This window comes from Salmo salar, chromosome ssa01 (genome assembly GCF_905237065.1).
Source record: "Salmo salar chromosome ssa01, Ssal_v3.1, whole genome shotgun sequence".
Classification (NCBI taxonomy): domain Eukaryota; kingdom Metazoa; phylum Chordata; class Actinopteri; order Salmoniformes; family Salmonidae; genus Salmo; species Salmo salar.
In genome coordinates, this window is record NC_059442.1 from 31,870,139 (window position 1) to 31,888,968 (window position 18,830).

The following is an 18,830-nucleotide window of genomic DNA, read 5'->3' on the forward strand; positions in this document are numbered from 1 at the left end:
GCTGCTTTAAATACTGTGAAATCCCATCAGCTCTAAAAAGACATAGCAAATGAAGCTCGGAAGCAAAACTGCAACGAACAACACGCACTAAACGTGCCTTGGCATCCAATCTGCCAATGGAGGTATTGTCAACCCGTGATTGAGTTGTGGTTGTTTTCCATTGGTCCTGGGTTTGAAGAGGCGTTTGGTTTCCCACTTATCTGGACAGTGGGGCTGATTTATAGGGTGTAAAAATATCTAAGTGTATTAGTCAGGTGTGTAGCATTGGTGACACTCATTCTGTCCATCTCTCTATTCATCTCTAATTAATTCTTGTCATTCTTCCTATTACGCCTAACTCTCACGTCTACCAAGGCATGGAAAGCATTAACCTGTTGAGCCCTGTAGATTCAGAAGAACAAACATATACTCAGTACTTTATTACATACTGTAATGTCATTTTCAGCAGAGACAAGACCCCTTCCAAATAAAGGAAACAGACCTGCTGTCTCAGTCATTATTGGACACTAATGTTCCCCTGGTAAGGTTCAGTTCCTATCTGATAGACCAGTAGATCGGTCGATATGCTGCTCAAGCACCATCTGATCCCCTGCCGGTAATTCACTCTGTCAACAAACCACCCTGAACCCAAACTGACAGCCCTGATTTGTACCATTTGGTTGAAGGTTCTCTCTCTCTCTTTCTCTCTCTCTTTTGCGCTCTCACTCTCCCTCCCCTCTCATGTTATGAGTGAGTCGTGTTCTAAAAACATTGGACTGGGTAAATTAAGTGAAGGGGCTCAGCAGCTGAACAGGTCTATCATTGCCAGGACGGAGATGCATATTTTACAGGCCGGCCTCATGTTATATTCATCCCATTTTCGCCCATCTCTTTGTCCTGCTGCACACATCCACTCTGGACTGGAATGGCTTTGTTTTCCTGTTGTCTCTGATTCATCTGTGAATGAGAGACAGAGAAATATTCAACAGTTAACAATTCGCCCATCTGTGTCTAATGACTTGAGACTGATAGAAATGAAAGCAATATTATGGAGCAATAGAGCTGAATACTGTAGATGAGGTCCGGTGGGCCTGGAATAGCTGGTAGTGAATTATTGGGGTATTACGAAGTGTAATGCATGTTCAAGTGCCCCAGTGGGGCTGGATAAAGTACATTGCTGTTGGATGCTGTGCACCATGTTGTTCTTTATTGAAGTTATACACAGGCACACTCATTTTCTACTAATCCATCCTCCTGCAATGAACGTTTTTTGCCCCTCTGACTCTGAAGTGTGCTTTCTTGAGGCTCTATGTGTGCCAAGGAGTGACTACTTAACTTCACATTTCGTGCAGAGATAATTACAGAACATTCCCAGCTAGGAATAGCACCGGCCTAGTAATAGGAATGGAAAATCCATGATCTGACTGACTAATATATAAAAAGTCATATAACCCTACATTAGTCATTAGGATGCTGAAAAGTACTATTTTATTTGTGTCGGCAAATAAATCTGAAAATAAAAATATCTGATTACCTACTGTACAATTGATGTTCATTTCATGTAGCTACAGAAAGAACAGCAATAGATTATTGGAATGCAACAGAGCTGGTTTTTAATTACAATTTAACAGGATGGTGAATCTAAACTTAAGATACGACCAATGAGGAAATCCATGGAATTGAATTCGTTAGTTTCTGATTGCTTTGAGAATAAAATTACAAGTCAATTTAGAAGCGAAAGGTTGTGGTGTTTTGATCTTGTTCATTACTGATGTAATGTACTTTGGGGAATTTCTATCTTCTTTCCACCCACTGTTTTGACTCTTCCTGGCACATCCATCAAAGTGTGGGAGGATGTCATGCCTTGAAGCAGTGAAATTTGAATACGGTTGGAAGAGTCTTTTGAAAAATGTCTGTATATGCCAGTGTTCCTCATCCGTTCCTCTGGGAATCCTAGATGGTGCACATTGATGTTCTATCCCAGCTCTAGCACAGCTGATTCAACTAATCAATGGCTTGATGATTAGTTTGACAAGCTAAATCAGATGTAGTGGTGTTGGAATAACTTAACAAAAATATGCAAGGGATGGGGGTCCACATCCATGTGCCCTGAAACACTTTCTGTCAGTCTCTCTGTCAGTCCCCCTCTCTTCTCTTCTATACCTCTGACTTCCACCTTTACATCTCACGTGTTCAATTCAGATGTACTCAAGACAGCACTCAGCTGAGCGACATTGTGCCATCATTAATTATTTCTCTTCCTGCTCAAAGCTAAGGGACTCCAGAAGTGCACAATCCCATGTCTACTCAGAGCAGTGGACCAGGAAGATTAAAAGCCATGTGTGGTACCTTTTGGTATGTGTCAGGGGCATAACCCTATGTTTTCTACATGTGTAATGCAGTAGCCAAGTAGCAGAAAGTTTGTAGCAGGCAGACAATGGGCATTGAATATCCAATTATATTTAGGAATATGCTTAGGCATCCGGTTCTGTGTAGGGATGAGTCAAGGCAGATGGTTGGACAGACCGAGAGGCTTTTCTACCTTTCTGTAAGATAGGGTTGGTTTAGTCAGGTAAAGGATGAAAAAGCCCCGTGAGTGCTGATCTGAAGGCCAGTTTGGTTGGTGTTTTACCTAATACTTAAGGTTAGTTAAATAAATGTTACATTTAAATAAAAATAGGGTTGGTATTGGGGTTTGGGTATTGTATGCTTCTCCTAGGTCAGCCTTTGGGCTTTTACCACTGTGCTTGTGTCAATGAAGGCCCAGAACAGGGAGTTGGGAGTCTATTTGGAGTTGTGTAAGGCTTTGCTGTCACACAGTATTTATATTCCCAACAAGGAGGACGGGGACAATAACCTTATTTATTTTATTTTTACCCGTCTTATTGTGTCAGGAAATGACAATGGGACATTAATTCATTTATCAGAAACAACAGACTTTTTCTGGCACTGCTGATTTCCTCCCTGACTATGGCAATCAGCCGAGCTTGTAATTGCTACCTGAGCACAGCAAGAGGCAGGAAGAGAAAGGAGTAGAGGCACGACGACTAAGAAACAGGAGTTTTATATTCCTGAAACAGGAGCTTCATATTCCTGAAACAGGAGTTCATATTCCTAGCACGCAATGACTACATCAAGCATGTGATTCTACAAACTTGTTGGATGCATTTGCAGTTGAAGTCATTTTTATTGTAAATAAGAATATATGTTTCTAAACACTTCTACATTAATGTGGATGCTACCATGATTACGGATAACCCAGAATATCTTATGAATGATGAGAAAGTTACAGAGGGTCAAACCTATTATATTCTTATTTACAATAAAAGTGACTCCAAAATGACACAATGCATTATTTACAATTCATTTATATTGGGCAAAATAATCTGAAACACAACCAAAACAAACTGCAAATGCATCCAACAAGTTTGTAGAGTCACAAGCTTGATGTAGTGGGACCAAATACTAAGTATATGGGACCAAATACTATACTTTTGACTTATTTCTAAGAATCTACAGGGGTGTCAAGAATTTGAGAACTTGTTAAACAAAATCTCAAGGGTGTCAGTAATTTCTGACACCACTGTACATGCACATTAGTCAGAATGCATTTCAGATCAATTTTATTTCCAAAACCAATATTGAAGGAAATGTACTTCAAGAGGAAGATTCTTATGTTTTTTTTTTAGGCACTGTTTTATTCTCTCACAGTGTATTGAGTTCGTTTTCACATAACAACACAGAAACATTTGGAAGGAATTGGCGCATTGTACAAAGGTGAAAGACAGGATTAAATATGCCTATGTTTGAACAGTATACAGAGAGGATGTCAATGACAAAACATCAATGACATAATGGATTTCCATGTCCGTCAGTGTTATAGAGAACAAACACAAACAATATGATGTGAACACAGTATTAACATATTAATGTCTTTGAGGCTGTCATGATGGAAAAAATATAGCATATATATACATTTTTACATTTTCAGATACAATAAGGACAATGCAACAATAGTATGTTATAGCTGGGAGGTAAATTACGTTTTCGAGACCCAAAAGGAGGGGAATCATCTAATCTCCTCACCTTTCCACTGCAATCACTTCTTATTGATACAGTGCTCTGAACAATATTGCTGCTGTGCGTCACCTCACTTGTGGTGTATGAGCTTAGTTACAACATTACAATACAAAGTGCCTTAAAAGCTGGTGAAAAAGCACTATGTAAATGCAATCCATTCTTGTAGTGTAATAATCACTTTCTCTTCACATCAGTAAACAAGTAAACACATATCACATTTAAAGCTTTTTAGTTAACATGTTCAGCAAGCATCATATCTACAAATGTATTTTGTAAAATGGAGGATAACAAGGAGTATGACATTATCAAAGATATTCAACGCTATTATTATGGCTATAAACGAGGTTCAGAAGGTTTATCTCCATAATTTACTCCTCTTGTTGACTTTCATTGACTGAATTTTCAATTTTACCATGTTTCTATACAGTACAGCTGCAGTTTCAAAGGAGTTGTGATAAATGAATGAGAGAGAATCCTACAAGAGTCAGCATAAAAAGCGTAATTTCTTTGTAATGGAACTACTCCCATCTTCACTACGTGTAATGACAACACACTATAACCAACTTGCCTCACCTATATTATCTTTACAGTAAATTAAATAATTGTTTTTTCTAGTAATTGGACCGGATGTGGGCAAACTCTATGGGGTATCCTTGCATATGTAAATGAACTCAAATTAAAACTAAAGTTATATTTCCCTCATTAATCACTGGACTTTCAGCCTGCATGGTCTCTCAGCTCGACAATACACCTAACATTGGGATATAATCACAATGGTGGTGTTGAAAGAAACACTCATAAACTAATCAACAAACTACGTTGTTAATCAAATTTGTATGGTCCATTTCAGGCTTGGTTATTTATTCTTCTTGACTTTTTCTCTTAAGTATCGCCCAAACATCGAGGTTCTGTGAATCACGTTGATCTTGAATGTAACATTAAACACACTTATGCTACAAAGTCATTATCAACAGTTTCTTTGGTTTGGTGTGGAATAAAGCACTATAAGAGTTTTGCTCTATTTATCAAAAAAGTAGTAACCCTTCTCGCTGTTATTAGTAAAGATATTAATGTCTGCCATTGCTTCAGCTAAAATATGCTTAGAAGATTATATCCACAGCTACATTTTATAAAGTGTAAGTACTGCGCCCTTGTCAAACAAAATAAGTCAAGGATTTGGGAGCTGCATGAATATTATTCAGGTAGTCTATGTTGTGTATATATATATATGGTTTAAATTAGTCTAATATGTCTTTATTAAGTATTCATCGCTAATTCAATTTGATACAATTGCAGCACAATCCACCTCTGGTTATAAACCAAGAGGAGTGATGGAAAGCTTTGTTCTAGTTTCAATGTAGCCAAATGAAAAGTAGATTTTCTTGTCTTGCTTTCTTTGCTGCTTTTATATATGATAATGATGAAGGCTATTTACAGCTGCCAATTTGGGGTAATCACATCAAGAAGGAGATATAATGTGTGTTATTAGAATATAATAATACGAAAATACATGCTATCAATTTCTTGCTTTATTGACTTTGTGTCAATACAGGAGCTAAGCCTCAATATTGCCTAATGATTATTTCAAACCTCAAATGATGAACTGCCTCAATAAGTATGGAAATAAATTGTGTTGAATCCATCTCTGGTGGAAATGCTGTATTAATTTTGCTTACAATAAAAGTGTGGCACAGAAAACATGACTTGTCAGATAAAATTATTGAAGGGGGAAATGTAGGCCTACTTATTTTTTCCCGCATAGGCACACTATATTTTATGTATATTTATATATTCTAATAGATTTTACAATTTTGAATAAGTTACAGGTTACAAAACCAGGGTGTTGTAAAACACAACCTTTGTGTATCAATTAAGCAATAAGGCATGCGAATTATTGTGTGAATAGTTTTCGACTAAGGGCTGTTCTAAGGCCCAACGTGGAGCAGCGGGCCGGGGAACAGCCATCAGGAGGGTGTTATTTAAGATAATTCCCAGGTTCGAGGGCCTTATTACTTTTATTTAAAAAATGTTAAAGAGAAATTACGTTTTAATTAAAAACTTTATTTGAATTAGTAAATGTGATTTATTGAATCCTTCCACCAGAGGATATAGTCCAGGCAATAGCCTGTTCTGAGATTATGAAGTTGCTAGACAAACGAGCTGGTCGCCCATTTCAAATGTTCTAAGCTAAAAAAAGGTTGCCATGCAGTCTAGCTACTTGTAAAGTTAACACACAATCACATCAAGCAGCTGAAATGACAGCAAACTTTTTGAATTTCCATATGTTTTACCTTTGTTTCTTTTGCCATTTATTTTGATATATCAATAACAATGATCCTAATAAATTAATGTGCCTAGCTCAGAGAAGCTGTCATTCTCATCGCGTTCATTCTCTCTATGGCACGGTGCAGATCGCAAAATAAACTGCAACATTGTTGCACAGGTCAGAGAGGCAGGCAGCAAGGTTTAGAGTCTAGACAAACCCTGACTGTTACAAACCAAATGCTAGCCTAGTAGCTTGAGGAAAAAATGTCTACATACTTTTTCCCAGGGGAGTTTATACATTTTTATAAATTGCCTGGCTGGACTGTGGGACAGTGGATGCGCATTGATAATTCAAATTAAACTTTTAACATGCATTTCCCAGGGATTGTGATGAATAACTCCCTGCTATCAACCAACTAGCATCTAGCATCCAAACAACCTGTTTTATAAAATTCCTTAAATCCATAGAGGTTAGGAACCAAACATCATGCAATTGCTGGTGGGTATGACCCAGAGTCTCGCCCTGTTCTGACCCTGCTGCCTTCATCTGTGAGCCATCACCTAGAAAAATAGTACAGATACAAACATAGGGAGCTGTTATCTTATCTTATCCTCAACAGTGCCAAGAATAGCAAGTAAAGAGAGTAAACAAATATTTTGACCTGTTTTCTCTGAAGTAAAAGGCTATTGCTCCTCTTTGCTAGGCTAGGTTTATAAGTACAGATACCCGATCCAGTAGACCAGGTTGAAAAGGCCGAAGGCGGTGGGGAAGAATATTCGTGAGTAGGAATCGATCTTTGAAACTCGGACATGCATCCGGTTTTCGCGCCATGCTCCGGAGCGACAGTCGTCGAAGCAGCAGAAGAAGCTGGTGCAGTCCTTCCCATCCAGACACTCGTAGGCGTAATCATCCTCGTCTTGGTAGGGGGCGATGTTATTCATCTGGAGCAGTGACGTCCCTGGCCTAATGTTCACCAAGCTGCTGGATTTCTGTAGGTAAATATAACAATTGGGGTTGAGTTATTCATATCTTTCTGGGAATACACTTCAAGATTGGATTTTTATTTACCATTCACTTTAAGTTGTATGGTGCCTTCGGAAAGTATTCAGACACCTTGACTTTTTCCACATTTTGTTATATTAAAGCCTTATTCTAAAATTAATTACATTGTTTTTCCCCCTCATCAATCTACACACAATACCCACAATGACAAAGCAAAAACAGTGTTTTAGAAATGTTTGATAATTTATTAATACAAAAAAATGGAAATATCACATTTACAAAAGTATTCAGACCCTTTACTCAGTACTTTCTTGAAGCACCTCCGGCAGTGATTGCAGAACCGAGTCTTCTTGGGTATAACGCTGGGCACACCTGTATTTGTGGAGTTTCTCCCATTATTCTCTGCAGATCCTCTCAAGCTTTGTCAGGTTGGATGGGGAGCGTTGCTGCACAGCTATTTTGAGGTCTCTCAAGAAATGTTCGATCAGGTTCAAGTCCAGGCTCTTGCTGGGCCACTCAAGGACATTCAGAGACTTGTCCCGAAGTCACTCATATATTGTCTTTGCTGTGTGCTTAGGGTTGTTGTCCTGTTGGATGGTGAACCTTCGCCCCAGTCTGAGGTTCTGAGCGCTCTGGAGCAGGTTTTCATCAAGGATCTCTCTGTAATTTGCTCCATTCATCTTTCCCTCATCCTGACTAGTCTCCCAGTCCCTGCCGCTGAAAAACATCCCCACTGCACCTGTAGGAGTGGTGCCAGGTTTCCTCCAGACATGACGCTTGGCATTCAGACCAAAGAGTTCAATCTTGGTTTCCTCTGACCAGAGAATATTGTTTCCCATTGTCTGAGAGTCCTTTAGGTGCCTTTTGGCAAACTCCAAGCGGGCTGTCATGTGCCTTTTACTGAAGAGTGGCTTCCATCTGGCTACTCTATCATAAATAAATGATTGGTGGAGTGCCACAGCAATGATTGTCCTTCTGGAAGGTTCTCCCATCTCCACAGAGAAACTCTGGAGCTCTGTCAGAGTGACCATCGGGTTCTTAGTCACCTACCTGAGGCCCTTCTTGCTCAGTTTGGCCGGGCAGCCAGCTCTAGGAAGAGTCTTGGTGGTTCCAAACTTCTTAAATTTATGAAGGATGGAGGCCACTGTGTTCTTGGGGACATTCAATGCTGCAGAAATGTTTCCATACCCTTCTCCAGATCTGTGCCTCGACACAATCCTGTTTCATAGCTCTACGGACAATTCCTTTGACCTCGTGGCTTGTTTTTTGCTCTGACATGCACTGTCACCTGTGGGACCTTATGTAGACAGGTGTGTGCCTTTCCAAATCAAATCAAATTTTATTGGTCACATACATATGGTTAGCAGATGTTAATGCGAGTGTAGCGAAATGCTTGTGCTTCTAGTTCCGACCGTGCAGTAATATCTAACAATTTCACAACAACTACCTTATACACACAAGTGTAAAGGAATGAATAAGAATATGTACATATAAATATATGGATGGGCGATGGCCATGCAGCATAGGCAAGATGCAGTAGATGGTATAGAGTACAGTATATACATATGAGATGAGTAATGTAGGGTATGTAAACATGATATAAAGTGGCATTGTTTAAAGTGACTAGTGATACATTTATTACATCCAATTTTTTATTATTAAAGTGGCTAGAGATTTGAGTCAGTATGTTGGCAGCAGCCACTCAATGTTAGTAATGGCTGTTTAACAGTCTGATGGCCTTGAGATAGAAGCTGTTTTTCAGTCTCTCGGTCCCAGCTTTGATGCACCTGTACTGACCTTGCCTTCTGGATGATAGCGGGGTGAACAGGCAGTGGCTCGGGTGGTTGTTGTCCTTGATGATCTTTTGGCCTTCCTGTGACATCGGGTGGTGTAGGTGTCCTGGAGGGCAGGTAGTTTGCCCCCGGTGATGCGTTGTGCAGACCTCACTACCCTCTGGAGAGCCTTACGGTTTTGGGCGGAACAGTTGCCATACCAGGCGGTGATACAGTCCGACAGGATGCTCTCGATTGTGCATCTGTAAAAGTTTGTGAGTGTTTTCGGTGACAAGCCAAATTTCTTCAGCCTCCTGAGGTTGTCTGTGTGGGTGGACCATTTCAGTTTGTCCGTGATGTGTACGCCGAGGAACTTAAAACTTGGTGGTTTCAAATCATGTCCAATCAATTGAATTCACCACAGGTGGACTCCAATCAAGTTGTAGAAACATCTCAAGGATGATTAATGTACACAGGATGCACCTGAGCTCAACTTCGAGTCTCATAGCAAAGTGTCTGAATACTTTTGTAAACAAGGTATTTCTGTTTTTTATTTGTAATAAAATTGCAACAATTTCTAACAACATGTTTTCACTTTGTCATTATGGGGTATTGTGTGTAGATTGCTGAGGAAATTATTGTATTTAATCAATTTTAGAATAAGGCTGTAACGTAACAAAATGTGGAAAAAGTAAAGGGGTCTGAATACTTTCCGAAGGCACTGTAGCTTACAACACTTGTGTGGTGAGCGTTATCCCACATAGTGGATGCCATTTGTGGTGAATGAGAGCTGAAGATCATAGATGTATATTATAAATGCAATATATCACATTCAAATTCATCACGGTGGCTGTGGGAATATACTAGGAAGAGCAGAGTGGTTCAGCCATATTTAGTCAATAAAAAGGCATACAGTCTTTCCTCGGTAGGAAATTGGCATAGGCCTTTTTCACTGCATTTCATGCAGTTTGCTATTTCTAAGAGACAACGTTGCCATTTGTATGTAGCTTACGGGGATTTCCTTTTCTCTGCTCAATGTCACTGCTTCTCAGTCCCAGTTGGAAGGATGCGTGCCCATTTACAGCGATGACTTATGCCCTCTCTGCACTCCTACTCCTCTGCTGAGTGTGTGTTTACTCTCCCACAGAAACCTATTTCTCACAAAGTCTTTAAAACCCGGGTAAATATGATTACAGACTAAGGAAATCTACCCTAATGAAATCAAAATATGGCCTCGAGTTATAGGCAGCATTGTTACTAACGACTAACGAATTTGACCTTGGAAATGGCAATGTTAAAGTTAATTATGTTAATGTTCATGTCAGAGAAAGAAGCTACTGCAGCTTCCTTTCTTCCTCCATTTGTGTAGCTGATGTATGCAGACTGACTCATTGTCAAGGTTATATGCACTATTTCGTAGTTAATTACTAAGAAATGGTATGTGCGTGTTCACACAACTCATTGAAATCTCCTATTTACATTGCTGTAATTTGATTACTTGCCTTGATTTTAAACCTGTACAAATAGTATATTCCCATTAAAAAGTGTACATCTTCAAATTACATAGCAGAAGCTACTGGGATGCAACAGTGGTGTCACTACCTGTGGTTTTTTGTCCGTATCCTTCTTGCTCTGCCTATTGCTGGTGAAGTAGTGTAGAGTCCCATATTCCATCAGAGCAGCAAACGTGAAGATGAAGCAGACAGACACAAACAGGTCCATGGCCGTCACATAGGATACCTTGGGAAGCGACTTCCTGGAGATGGTGCTCAGCGTTGTCATGGTAAGCACCGTGGTGATTCCTGCACAGGAAGTCACAAAGCCAGTTTAATGATTTAGCCGCTTGAGCTGACTTTGTGTGTTCACCTAACTGACACTAACCATTAGAAAAGCAGATGTTTTGTCCGTTATAGAGGGGTGTAAGAAACTACTGAGGTTTAATCATACCTAAGGAGGTCCTGGCAGGGACAGCATCTTTATTGATCCAGAAAGAGACCCATGACAGCACCACAATCATGCTGCAGGGGATGTACGTCTGAATAGTGAAGTAGCCCATTCGCCGACTCAGGTCAAAAAAGATTGTCAAGATGACATATTCACCTAGACATTCAAAAGATAATCATACACACATATAAAAGAAGTGAACATGTTTTGCATCATTATGGTAAAACTTAAAAACCAGACGTAAGAGTGCAGTTTCTAAAAGGATGCATGTCATCCCTTACCTGATTGTGTATGCGCCACATCTGATGTGTTTCGTAAACCGACGAACGCAAACTGGTAGAGTCTCCAGTACCTTTGGTCGGCCACTTCCACAGAACGCTTTTGCCAACGGTACAGAATCTCATTTTTAGGATAGCCATCTAGAACGGTGTACGGTTGAACACACACAAACACACACATGTAAAATTAGGAACCTCTTATTGTCCAACCTTGTAGATTCCACAATCCAGAACACAACAGTGCATCTCAGTACACCACAGGGGCATACTATATGGCCAAGCAGGGGAGCATTCAAGATGGTACACATCTTTCTTCTAACCATGGGATGCCCTTCCAGTTTACACTGTAGCGCTCAACAGGGTGTGTGAGGGTTAAGATCATGACAACGAGACATGAGAAGCTGAAGCACAATGCAGGACGGATGGAGAATGACACAGACAGAGCATGAATCAGTTTGGGGGCGCTGCATAATTCATTCGTCTGTCAGAGAATGGTACTTTGTGACCTCCTTTCTCCCCCGGTGGAGCAGATGATAGATCATACAGGCTGAAGGGACAGCCTCAAGCAGATGGGCTTGTGTGGGGCTGGGGCTCAGCTCCTAATGCTGGCCCGCTCTGACGCCCTCTCTGGGCTGGCTACTGAAGCTGAAGTCGAAATGACGGATCAAAACGGGGAGAGTGTTTAAACACCTACAGCTCGAAAACTCCAGCGGACACGAGTGCTCGTCCATAGGAAAGTTATGCAGCTTAAGGTAGCATTCCGCATTAATAGTCAACCTGACAAAAACAGAATTGTGACAGAGAAAAGTTAATGACGTGTTACATTGATTTTGTAATGTTTTTTTTTTCCCCAAACAGGCTTGATCGTAACAATTACAAAGTGTTTCCCTCTCTTTTATTTAAACAAATGCTAGGGAAAAATAACAATGGCTTCAAGATCATGCTTCGACAAATAGCGGGTGCCTAAAAGAGGGCTACAAGACAAAGTACAGATGCACAAACTAGAACTGCACATACCACGAGTACTAAACACAGAGTCCTGGAAAAACAAAGAATGGCAGCCGTCATCCTCCTACCTCAACGTGTACATCACTCTCCCGTTGTTCCACAGTCGCAGCAGACGGTTCGGAGTGGTGATCCAGTGGGCGTCAGACTTTCTAGAATTCCGGAAGAAGGTGTCAGGAATCCAGATCTTTCCCACCATGTTACTGTTGAGCATCAGGACTTTCATGGAGCTGTTGAACTTAAGGCGACTGTCATACCACGTCTGGGCAAAGAAGATGTCTATGGTGTACTCCTGAAACAAGATGGACGCATGGGTTAACCTTGCCATGGAACAGTTATTTTACGCCAGTGTATTGTGCCACTGCCATAATTATGTTCTGGGCATTGTATTAGATTGTTGCTCTCCTGTATTCCTTCTGTTTCAACGAAGAGCATCAATGTAGTACATGACAAGACAGGTCTTACCATGTTTATTTTTTATATACAGTTCCAGTCAAAAGTTTGGACACACGTACTCATTCAAGGGTTTTTCTTTATTTTTATTATTTTCTACATTGTAGAATAATAGTGAGACATCAAAACTATTAAATAACACATATGGAATCATGTAGTAACCAGACAAGTGTTAAACGAATCAAAATATCTTTGAGATTCTTCAAAGTAGCCACCCTTTGCCATGATGAACCACATTCTTAACCTGGAATGAGTAGGTGTGTCCAAACTTTTGACTGGTACTGTATATCTTTTTTTAAAGTATTTTGTATGTTTATTGGACAAAGAGAGGTAGAGGTGAAAGGTAGGACAGTGACAGCTGAAAGTGTGCTGGATTCAAACCCATGCTGACAGCTGTACGTGTGCTCCAGAGGCAGCGGCTTAGACAGCTAGACCACCCCAGGCCACCAGACTCACCATGTTAATAGGATCGACTGGTCCGATGCTGTTGACATACACCGCTGTCTCAATCACTGTTGGCCTTACTGAAACAAAAAACACAACACCTTTCACCTTTATGAATGTAACCTATCTCTACAGTGTAGCCTACCAGGGGCTCTCAAATAATGCAAGTACGTGCGAGGTCAAAGAAAGAACCGCATTCTTACTGCTTCCATGCTGCTATACACAGTAGGCTATACAGTCCACAATCTCAAACTAACCAAACAACTTTAGGCTACTATGCTTAGAAGTAGAATACAATTTTTTTCGCAAACCATTTGTATCCTCCGTCAGTGTACACAACAATCGAATGAACTGAAATCCTAACAATGACCCAGAGCCTTGCGATCAGTCATGATTTGTCTCAGTTGCATTCTATCCACTGTGTGTGATCAATCTGCTTAAAAAGAACTTCACATTGGCCTGCACACAGCACAGTTACGCCATTGCCTTGGAGGGATATTTTAGGAAGCAGTAATACACTGGCAATGGGCTGAGTCCTGATTTTGAGATATGCATGCAGACACAATTTATTCTACAATTATATACACTCTGAAAATGACTGGTAAGTGCTAAACAATGCTGAGTAAGTTAATGATGATCTATCACAAGCTTACATAATTAATGGGGAACTAAAATGTTGTAAACAAAGCAGATTCCCACTGGCTGCTGTAGAACTACCCCACTGGGTACAGATGTCAATTCAATGTCTATTCCACGTTGGTTCAATGTCTTTTCAATGAAATGACATTGAAACAACGTTGATTCAACCAGTGTGTGCCCAATGGGACTTGCCTCCAATGTCAGGTCGGAGTTTGTTGTCATAGCCCTGCAGCAATCTATTTAAGATCAAGGTGACATCGCTCTCATAGACCTTGGGCGATAAAACCCAGGTCTTATTTATGGGGACGTCTTCATAGTCCTCATCCTCCTTTGTACTGGGCCCAAATGACGCCACACTGCGAAGAGAGGAGAGAGAGAAAATAATTCAGAGGGAGGGAGAGATATATACACTGCTCAAGAAAATAAAGGGAACACTAAAATAACACATCCTAGATCTGAATGAATGAAATAATCTTATTAAATACTTTTTTCTTTACATAGTTGAATGTGCTGACAACAAAATCACACAAAAATAATCTATGGAAATCCAATTTATGGATTTGGAGGTCATGGAGGTCTGGATTTGGAGTCACACTCAAAATTAAAGTGGAAAACCACACTACAGGCTGATCCAACTTTGATGTAATGTCCTTAAAACAAGTCAAAATGAGGCTCAGTAGTGTGTGTGGCCTCCACGTGCCTGTATGACCTCCATACAACGCCTGGGCATGCTCCTGATGAGGTGGCGGATGGTCTCCTGAGGGATCTCCTCCCAGACCTGGACTAAAGCATCCGCCAACTCCTAGACAGTCTGTGGTGCAACGTGGCGTTGGTGGATGGAGCGAGACATGATGTCTCAGATGTGCTCAATTGGATTCAGGTCTGGGGAATGGGCGGGCCAGTCCATAGCATCAATGCCTTCCTCTTGCAGGAACTGCTGACACACTCCAGCCACATGAGGTCTAGCATTGTCTTGCATTAGGAGGAACCCATGGCCAACCGCACCAGCATATGGTCTCACAAGGGGTCTGAGGATCTCATCTCGGTACCTAATGGCAGTCAGGCTACCTCTGGCGAGCACATGGAGGGCTGTGCGGACCCCCAAAGAAATGCCACCCCACACCATGACTGACCCACTGCCAAACCGGTCATGCTGGAGGATGTTGCAGGCAGCAGAACGTTCTCCACGGCGTCTCCAGACTGTCACGTCTGTCACATGTGCTCAGTGTGAACCTGCTTTCATCTGTGAAGAGCACAGGGCGCCAGTGGCGAATTTGCCAATCTTGGTGTTCTCTGGCAAATGCCAAACGTCCTGCACGGTGTTGGGCTGTAAGCACAACCCCCACCTGTGGACGTTGGGCCCTCATACCACACTCATGGAGTCTGTTTCTGACCGTTTTAGCAGACACATGCACATTTGTGGCCTGCTGGAGGTAATTTTGCAGGGCTCTGGCAGTGCTCCTCCTGCTCCTCCTTGCACAAAGGCGGAGGTAGCGGTCCTGCTGCTGGGTTGTTGCCCTCCTACGGCCTCCTCCACATCTCCTGATGTACTGGCCTGTCTCCTGGTAGCGCCTCCATGCTCTGGACACTTCGCTGACAGACACAGCAAACCTTCTTGCCACAGCTCGCATTGATGTGCCATCCTGGATGAGCTGCACTACCTGAGCCACTTGTGTGGGTTGTAGACTCCGTCTCATGCTACCACTAGAGTGAAAGCACCGCCAGCATTCAAAAGTGACCAAAACATCAGCCAGGAAGCATAGGAACTGAGAAGTGGTCTGTGGTTACCACCTGCAGAACCACTCCTTTATTGGGAGTGTCTTGCTAATTGCCTATAATTTCCACCTGTTGTCTATTCCATTTGCACAACAGCATCTGAAATTTATTGTCAATCAGTGTTGCTTCCCAAGTGGACAGTTTGATTTCACAGAAGTGTGATTGACTTGGAGTTACATTGTGTTGTTTAAGTGTCCCCTTTATTTTTTTGAGCAGTATATATAAAGAGAGACAGTTTGGTTCTGCAGATGGAACACTGGAATGACTACTAAGCAATCCATTAAGCCAGGTGTTTTGGCAGAAGAGCTGGACAGGAATCTTGGGTAGAGTGGGGCTAAAGGTTGAGGGTATACAAGACACACACTTACTGGAATTCAGACCAGTGTCATTAAGGCACGTTATAGGGGAAAAGGTGTCAGTCTGTCCAGATGTACAGCTTCTCTAAAAAGTATTTATTTGATAAAGAAGGCCAAAGACCACACTTTGGAGCTTACAGTAGAGTCTTGGGTTTGATTCAGGGAGAAGCTATAGAGGTAGATCTGGGAATTGTACATCCCATTCCATCCGCCCTGTAACTGTGCCACTGTATCTGCCGGTCACAAATGAGCGAGTGCTCCGGTAATACCAAGCCCAGCTGCTGTTGTTTCCTGTTATTTAACATGTATCCAATACCGTTAAGAGACCTGAGGACTTGGCACCTCACCCAGGCCATTCAGCAGTCCCTCCCAGATGCTAGTGCACAACTGCCTTTAAACAGAATCAATATCGCCAGACCCACTTGTCCTGTGCCACTGAATCTGTAATCTCTACAACAATGTTTCACAATCACAAAATCACTGAGTATCCATACCCCGCAATGTTAAACAACCTAGAAGCACTAAATGTCCATAACCCTATTCCACTGATAGTCCATTAGAAGCAAGTGGGCCCTTTTAGATGATAAGAGGTGGCTGAGAGTTTGAAAAGGCAACTTGAGCTAACTCTCAATAAATTATATCATATAAATCTGTCAAATAATGACTTTGAATTTTTTTTTTGTAAGCTCACAAATATATCACAACACTACAATTAAGCAAATTGTATGGAAGCATATCATTGAGGGCTGCAAGAATGTTGTGGTGATCAAGAATCGGTGACCAAGACACTGTAGTGTCACAACCAAAGCACAGGTCTAGGATCAGCTTAATCTACCCCAGTGGTCCTGGGTTACTGGTTGTGTAAACTTTTATTTAAGCCCAGCACTAACACACCTTCAACTATTCAAATGCTCATCGAAACCTTCACCAGTTGAATTGTGCTGCTGGCCTGGAACAGGACCAGGGTTGGTGACAACTGCTACAGGCCTATTGATTGAGCTATTGATTGGAGCCAACTTAACAGAACTGTAACACCCAGAACTGATCCTAGACCAGCACTTGGTACTACCCCTCTAGCTGGCTGCCAGAAGAGATGATGAAAGCAGGGCTGGATGCTCATGAGAAGCCAAGGAATCAGTAAGTCGGTGGTCAGGGTCTTTGTATTGGAAAACAGTGAGTGACTTGAGTCAATATAGCTCACTATTATTGGGCACCACAGAAAACCCCAACCCTCAGAAAGCATGAAGGACTAATATACTGTGCTGATCAAAGCCATGCAATTCTGATGCAAACTATATTGTAGGGGCAGAACCAATCTACTGCAAGGTGACAGATAAGTTTATGACAAAAAGATGTCTGAAGGTTCATGGTTGTTATCAATACATGGAACAGTGCCAACTGTAGTGACATAGCCTAATAGTCATTCATTCTAACTTCACAGCTAACTTTTTTTTACCTTGATTTTGTAATTAGTTTATGGCCCACCAATATATATTGGTCAATTTGTGGTATTAGTCAATTAAATGTAAGGTTCAAACTCATAAATCATATATCTTGCTCTTGAAGTGACAGCTGATATTGCCATGAAGACTCGGATTAAGGTCCTTTTTGCCGCATAGGCCTATGTGAAATCTGCTCTATAGGCAAGAATATAGCCAACATGAAACTTATTAAGCAAAATGTACAGTATCTAACATTTTATACGCTAAGCTTAATCATTATATTTTTGAAGTGTTGGCAGGAGGTGGGAATTATTATGCTGAGACTTAAAATACCTAATGTTTGCTGCTTGAAAAATATTTTTGAACGAGTATTGCGTGATTCGTTTAGAATGAAAACGATAATCTGCAGTAGTTTTGGTTTTTCTCAAGGTTGTCCCTCTGATTTAATTGACATTGCCCGCTGAAATAACGGAATAGTATATTCTCCCTACAGGCTATAGTCAAGGGTAGGCTATTACACTTACACTCTTTACGCTAAACAAATTAGACTACACTAGGTTTTGCAGGTATATGCGTCTAACATAACAATATTGTAAGACATTTTATAGATTGTGTCGGGATTGTGTTGACAACCGCGAACGAATCCTTGGGCACAATGCTACGGGTAGCAGCTAATCAACACATTCAGTATGATCAACCCCTTTTAACTTTATTTAGTACCATAAACGGACGTCTTGTCGCCTACTGCCCTAATTCAGAACCACCGAAAGCTCATCGGTCATTCATATCCCCACTAGTCCAGTGCAAACTTACCAGACTCCGAGAAGAGCTAGCAACAGCCACGCATTCATCGCTTTGCCTTTGACATGTTGCAGCAGAAGCATGGCACATATTGCGGAAATCCCACTGTTCATTTTCAACAAAACACACAAAAATATCGGAACTAGGTCTAGAAAATAAACGCGATGTCTCCCTCTTTGTTATTCAAAAGGAATAGGTATGGTTACAGATGTTTCCGAATTTGAGTGATGCATACATTATCTTTATGGTGTTGTGCTCCAGTAAGGTGGGCGAGGATAGGGTAGACAGACCTATAATATGACTTGAGAGAGCCTGCGTATTCTTTGTCGGAAGAAAAATGCTTCAGCGAGTGCTGCACCAGTGAGTTTTTTACGCTCATCTTGCATCTCTAACCGGCTGACACGGCCATATATACTATATAGCCTATACTGTTCTGCAGTAGATGAAGATTTATCAAAAATGTTATTTGTTTTGGATTTTTTTAAATTACAACATAATCTGAATCTATGCTTCAATATTTCCATAAGCAAACCTGGATATAGTGACTAGCGAGTCTATAACATTCAATATTCCCACAGTTCAACCAATTGAAC

General features: G+C 41.1%; 1 protein-coding gene across 1 annotated transcript; it reads right to left on the reverse strand.

Moving 5' to 3' along the window:
- Positions 1–3,379: 3,379 nt before the first annotated feature.
- LOC106600519 (gamma-aminobutyric acid receptor subunit gamma-1) lies at positions 3,380–18,613 on the reverse strand. The gene is made up of 9 exons (XM_014191945.2): positions 18,250–18,613; positions 14,055–14,218; positions 13,236–13,303; positions 12,398–12,618; positions 12,016–12,098; positions 11,325–11,462; positions 11,047–11,199; positions 10,702–10,901; positions 3,380–7,314 (listed from the first exon to the last, which is right to left on the reverse strand). Exons 1-9 carry the CDS (start codon positions 18,348–18,350, stop codon positions 7,036–7,038), a joined length of 1,407 nt encoding a protein of 468 aa, XP_014047420.1. The 5' UTR covers positions 18,351–18,613; the 3' UTR covers positions 3,380–7,035.
- Between the last annotated feature and the right edge of the window lie 217 nt (positions 18,614–18,830).

Bases quoted from the DNA above. Each gene is read 5' to 3' on its own strand.
- LOC106600519 (XM_014191945.2), bottom strand. From the start codon at position 18,350: ATGAACAGTGGGATTTCCGCAATATGTGCCATGCTTCTGCTGCAACAT. The intron at 12,099-12,397 runs GTAGGAGGATGA...TGTTTTTGTCAG, and splicing joins AGAGTGATGTACACGTTGAG to GTTGACTATTAATGCGGAAT. The intron at 10,902-11,046 runs GTATGATTAAAC...CTTCCTGTGCAG, and splicing joins CCCTGCCAGGACCTCCTTAG to GAATCACCACGGTGCTTACC.